The sequence below is a fragment of the Mus pahari genome, chromosome 20 (assembly GCF_900095145.1).
Source record: "Mus pahari chromosome 20, PAHARI_EIJ_v1.1, whole genome shotgun sequence".
Taxonomy (NCBI): Eukaryota; Metazoa; Chordata; class Mammalia; order Rodentia; family Muridae; genus Mus; species Mus pahari.
The window spans coordinates 33,007,259-33,013,244 of NC_034609.1; the positions used below are offsets into that span (position 1 = coordinate 33,007,259).

Below are 5,986 nucleotides of genomic sequence, written 5' to 3' on the forward strand. Positions count from 1 at the left end.
CCCCCCCTCTTTCTCTTCCTTCCTTTCTTTCTTTCTTTTTAAGTGTGACTTATTTATTTTATACATATAAGCACACTGTAGCTGTCTTCATGCACACCAGAAGAGGGCATCCGATCCCATTACAGATGGTCGTGAGCCACCATGTGGTTACTGGAAATTGAACTCAGGACCTCTGGAAGAGCAGTCAGTGCTCTTAACCACCGAGCCTTCTCTCTAGCCCCAACAGTTTCTTTTTGTTTGTTTGTTTTTGTTTTTCGAGACAGGGTTTCTCCGTGTAGCCTGGCTGTCCTGGAAATCACTGTGTAGACCAGGCTGGCCTCGAACTCAAAAATCCACCTGCCTCTGCCTCCCGAGTGCTGGGATTAAAGGCGTGCGCCACCACGCCCGGCGCCCCAACAGTTTCTTAAGATGGAAAACCCATACAAGGACCTAGTCAGGTCACTCAGCTGCAAAGGAACTGAGTTTGATCCCCTGGACCCTACGGACCCTATGTGGTAGGAGAGAAGTCACCCCGATTGCCACATGGGTGCTGTGACCACAAGCTAACGTAGATGTGTAAATAAATGTTTAGTCCCCACTCCCGCCTGCATGTACAACGTCATCTTCTGGGCCCCACAACACCTGCTCATGGAGTTCCCCTGACCCTTGTTCCCAGGTGATCTTCCTGACATTGCTGTTCTCCTTGATGGCGAACCACATGCCGTGGCTCAACAAAGACAAGGAACAACACACCCGGAGAATCCTAGCACTTTGGGGTAATGCAAGTAGTTCCAGCCACTGTTCAATTGTACAAAGAGCAGAGTAAGAGTTCACGCCACCTCTGCGATCCGACATGCCCAGTCAGAGACCAGGTCACTTGGGCGACTTCTCTTCCTCCTTTGCCCAAGAAGAGCCCAGTGTCCCAATCATCCGTTCCTCTGGAAGCCAGTGCATCCTCTCAGTGCTTCTGTGCTTCGCTCCATCTGTCCTCCCTCCTGAGCCCCAGATGGTCCTTGAACCGCCTGTCATCTCTGGGTCTGAGCTGTCTGCCTGCCCCACAAGCTCACACTTTCATATATTCTCATTCCTGTCAAGTGGCATTGCCCCAATGATCTGCTCATGTTAGCGTGATCCTAAGTGCCCTTATTCCCTACATCCAGTCACCAAGCCTGAGGGTGACAGACTCAAAATTGCTCAGAGCACATGGAGGGATGTTGTAAACATAACATTTAGCCAAAAGGTGCAGGGTGCAAAAATGTTAGCATAGTGTCAGCATGTATTGGCTCCAAGACATATGCGTGTCCCTTATAAATTTACATGTAAGATCTGAAGAGATGAATGGGAATAATCTCTAAAGCTCAGGAAAGCGTTGCCTCTTTGAGGGAAGGAGGGGGTAACAAGATGGAGTCTGTGACAGACATGAAGCTACCAATCACTTCTTTAAACTGAGCAGTGGGCGTGCTAACGGCTAAGCACCCCAGTCCTAGAGGTTTTTTACAATTAACAGTCTCACTTGAAAGTGTCTTTCCTGTCTTAATTTCTTGTGCATTTGAACTAGTCTTTTTGTGTGATGTGAAGTGACTTTTTCAAAGTTCTTGTCCCTACCCATCTGAAGTTCTATGACCTGCCCTTCAAGACAAAGGTAGCGTGGGGGGTAGAGTTAAGGACGAGAGTGGTGCTTGCTGGCACACGAAAGCCCTTAAGCTGTGGTTCCCAGCCCTGCAGAGAAAAGCCAAATTCCAATGGCTCTTCAAGGCATCTCCAGCCTCCCTTGGGGAAGCTTTGTTTATTCTCCAGTGATCGCATGGCACTGTACAAGCATGCAGGTGATTTCTCTCATTTCCCCCACCCCCCCCCTCTCTTTCCCTACCCCACCTCTCGCCTTCCCTTTCACTCTCAATCTCTACATTCGTCTATTCAGTATAGTCTTTAGGCCAAACAATTGTCACCCCCTGGATTCTTCAGAAATGTTCTGTGTTGGACCTTATGCCAGAATCTACATTCAATAGACGCCCTCTACTTATATTTTTGATTGTGAGCCTAGCCTTTAATGGCTGAGCCATCTCTCCAGCCCAGAAGCCCTCTACGTGGGTTAGACTTGAGAACAATATTCCCAACGGTATTCCACTGAGTAGAATCCCTGATATCTAGTCTAAGATAGACATATACGGCAAGTTAGTTTATGTCTATTGAATCTAATTCTTTACATGAAAAGGCTTGGGACATACTGAGTGGCAGAGCACTTGTCCGGTGTGCCCGAGACACTGCCTTGGATTCTCAGCACTGAAAGAATCCCTATCGATAGGTTGTGCTGGTGCATGTCTGTCATCTCAGCATCTGGAAGTCTGAGGCAGAGATCATAAACGTGAGGCCAGCCTGGGCTATATTTCTGACAACAGAGACTGGACTGGCTGGTTTTGTGTGACAGGTTGGTACAAGCTGGAGTCATCACAGAGAAAGGATCCACAGCTGAGGAAATGCCTGCATGAGATCCAGCTGTAAGGCAGTTTCTCAATTAGTGATCAATGTGGGGAGGGCCCAGTGCACTGTGGGTGGTGCCATCCCAGGCTGTTGGCCCTGGGTTCTATAAGAAAGCAGGCTGAGCAAGCCAGGTGAAGCAAGCCAGCAGGCAGCACTCCATGGTCTCTGCATCAGCTCCTTCCTCCACATTCCTGCCCTGTGTGAGTTCCTGTCCTGACTTCCTTTGGTGATGAACAGCAATGTGGTAGTAGATGCAGAATTAACCCTTTCCTCCCCAACTGGCTCTTTGGTCATGATGTTTCACTGCAGTGATAGACACCCTAAGACAAGTTGGAACCAGTGTAGTGTGGTATGGCTGTGACAGTCCTGACCATGTTTTGAGGCTTGTGGAAGGATTTTGGAACTTTGGTCTAGAAAAACCATTGGGTTTTGAGACTTCAGTGTGCTGTTCTGTGGAAGCTTGAAAGATAAGGGTGTTGAGAGCTGTGTAGAAGATGGAGGCCTGGATTGTGAGATTTCAGAGGGAAGATTAAAGACTCTCTCAGACCGGTTTGCTATTTTGATGTAAGATTCCGTGGTTCTGATGAGCTGGGGCTGAAGAGTCAGCTGTGATTAGCAAGATACCAGAACTACTGAAGTAAAACATTTACATTACTGGGGCAATTGATGATGGTTAGTTGGAGCTAAGAAATTAGCAGTGATTAAGAAGAGACCAGCATCACTGAGGTAAAATCTGGGAAATGTTTTTAAAGAACACAGAGAAGCTGTGTTCCAGGACTGCCTGAGGTTGTATCTCGTGTTGGCAGTCTGTTTTGCTAGTGCAAGAGTCACCCAGGTGGTACTGGTTTTAAAGACATGAAGGGTCATAGAGAGCAGCTGAGGCTTGGCACTGTGAGATGCCAGGAGAGGCCATTGGTGACAGTGCAGCCTCAGTGGCAGTTGAAGGTCCAGGACTGAAGTGATCATGCAAAGAAGTTGAGGCTTGGCACCATGAAGGGAGTCTAGGAGAGGCTATTGGTGAAGTGCAGCCCAGTTGCAGCAGAAGACCCCAGAATTTTGGAGATGCCAGTACCATGGGATGACCACTGAGAACAGCAGATTCAGCAGCAGCACCAGCAGCAGCACCAGCAGCAGTGGGGTGAAGCTTGCCTGAGCCTAGAAGGCGAGCTGTGTGCTGCAGAGGGCAGAGCTGGAGAAGTGACTCGAGCTCTTTGGAGGAGCCCAGAACATAAGTGGATCTCAGGCATTAGACAGTTGAAATTTGGTTTTTTTTTGATTTGATTGTGACTGTGCCCTGAAGTAAAGGGCTCCTTTTCTCTCTTGAAGTGAGAAAGTATTTTACTGGAGCCCACAATTAAGAGACTTTGAATTTTAAAAGCCTTTGGACTTGAAAAGAAATTGGGTATTTTAAAGGGACCAGAATTTTTTTTTTTTTACATTTTTTATTAATTATTTACTTTACATCCCGCTGGTATCGTCCCCTCCCTCCTCTCCTCCCAGCCCCTCCCACCTCATCTCCTCTATCCCCCAGCTCCACTCCTCCCCTGCTTCTCCTTAGAAAAGGGAAACCTTCTCATGGATATCAAGCAGCCTTGGCCTATCAAGTTGAAGACGAGGTGCATCTTCTACTGAGGCTGAACAAGGGAGCCCAGTTAGGAGGAAGGGATCCAAGGTAGGGAATGTGGTCAGAGATAGACCCTGCTCCTGCTTTAGGAGTCTTACATGAAGACCCAGCTGCACAACTGCTAAATGTGGGCAGAGAGCCTAGGAGGGGCCAAAATTTTAATGCATTTGAATTTGTAAAGACTGTGGGTCTTTTAAAGTTGTTTATGGTTCTAATGTGAGATCTTAGGGATAAGTAAGAAAGGAGAGGCTGTGGCTTAATCATAACGTGTTTGTGTGTCAAGTTGACAAGGGGTCGGTTGTACTGGCTGGTTTTGTGTGTCAGCTAGACACAAGCTAGTCATCCGGAAGAAAGGAGCCTCCGTTGAGGAAATGCCTCCATGAGACACAGCTGTAAGGAAGGCATTTTCTCAATTAGTGATCAATGGGGGAGGGCCCAGCCCATGGTGGGTGGTGCCATTCCTGGGCCGGTGGTCCTGAGCTCTAAAAGAAGGCAGGCTTGAGCAAGGCATGCAGAGTAAGCCAGTAAGCAGCATCCCTCCGCGGCCTCTGCATCAGCTCCTGCCCTGCTTGAGTCCCTGTCCTGACATCCTCCAGTGATGGACCATGATCTGGAAGTGTAAGCCAAATTAACCCTTTCCTCCCCAGCTTGCTTTTCAGTCGTGGTGTTTTCTCACAGCAAGAGAGACCCTGAGTAAGACCGAGACATTGTCAGGAAAGAGGGACTGTGTGTCATGGCGCCGAGGCTCACGGGTGGTAAACAAGCACTCTGCTCCTGAGCCCCACTCCTCTACTCACCGTTCACTTCCCTAGAAGCTGATTTATATTATCTCTTACGAGTTTGGCTTCCAATGGGTTGGAATTTTTTGTTGGTGGTGTTCTGGTTTGTTGAGACAGGGTTTCTCTGTGTATCCCTGGCTGCCCTGAAACTCTCTTTTACAGACCAGGCTGGCCTCAAACTCACAGAAATCCGACTGCCTCTGCCTCCCAAGTTCTGCTATGAAAGGGAGGCACCACCACTCCATGGGTTGGCATTTTAAGAAGAAAAATCCAGGCCTTCTTCCATAGATATGCGCTGTTTAGAGAGCATCTTATCTGCTCCGGCATTCACCAGGAAACGCCTGCAGCAGATGCTCAACAGTGGGCCAGCATGTCATGAAATCTAACATTTATTCGGCCTGTATTTCCGTGTCTGACAGCGAAGTGTCCTTCGTCGGCACCTGGCTTGAGAGACAAGAACAATCCCATCTACACTGCCCCAGCAATGAACAACCTAGCCAAGCAGACAAAGAAGGCCTGGAAGAAGCAGTTCTTCAAGCTGACGGGTGGTACTCTGGGTATGGCGGGGTGGAGGCAGCAGGCACCTCTGCAGCACACTGTCTGGAGTGGCCGGGGAGGGTAGAATAGGACAGAAAACCGGGAAGGCCAGAAAGGTGTCTTTTAGAATGAAATTTGGAATTCCAGCAATTCAGGTGGTATGTGTGTGTGTGTGTGTGTGTGTGTGTGTGTGTGTGTGTGTGTGTGTATGTGTGTACGTACACATTGGGTTGAAGTATTTGAAATTGCCCATTTCGACTATTTTTTTGGTTGTTGGGTTTTTGGCTTTTTCAAGACAGTTTCATGTGTAGCCCAGGCTGTCCCAGAACTCATTCTGTAGACCAGGCTGGCCTCAAACTCGGAGATCTGCCTGGCTCCGCTTCCCAAGTGCTGGGATTTAAAGTGTGCACCACTACATCCCGGCTCCATTTTGACTGGTTTTGACCTGCAGAGGTGAATGAGCATGAGAGAAGTGAAAAGGGTTTATTTAAGCTGGGCGTGGTGGTACACGCCTTTAATCCCAGCACTCAGGAGGCAGAGGCAGGCAGATTTCTGAGTTCGAGGACAGCCTGGTCTACAAAGTGAG

General features: G+C 48.5%; 1 protein-coding gene across 1 annotated transcript in view; it reads left to right on the plus strand.

Moving 5' to 3' along the window:
- Pkd1l3 (polycystin 1 like 3, transient receptor potential channel interacting) overlaps positions 1 to 5,986 on the plus strand; it is a 62,698-nt gene that overhangs the window by 39,884 nt on the left and 16,828 nt on the right. Inside the window, exons 21-22 of the mRNA XM_029532414.1 lie at positions 656 to 755; positions 5,283 to 5,420. Of these exons, the coding sequence (XP_029388274.1) occupies positions 656 to 755; positions 5,283 to 5,420 (238 nt within the window). The remainder of the gene's footprint in view (positions 1 to 655; positions 756 to 5,282; positions 5,421 to 5,986) is intronic.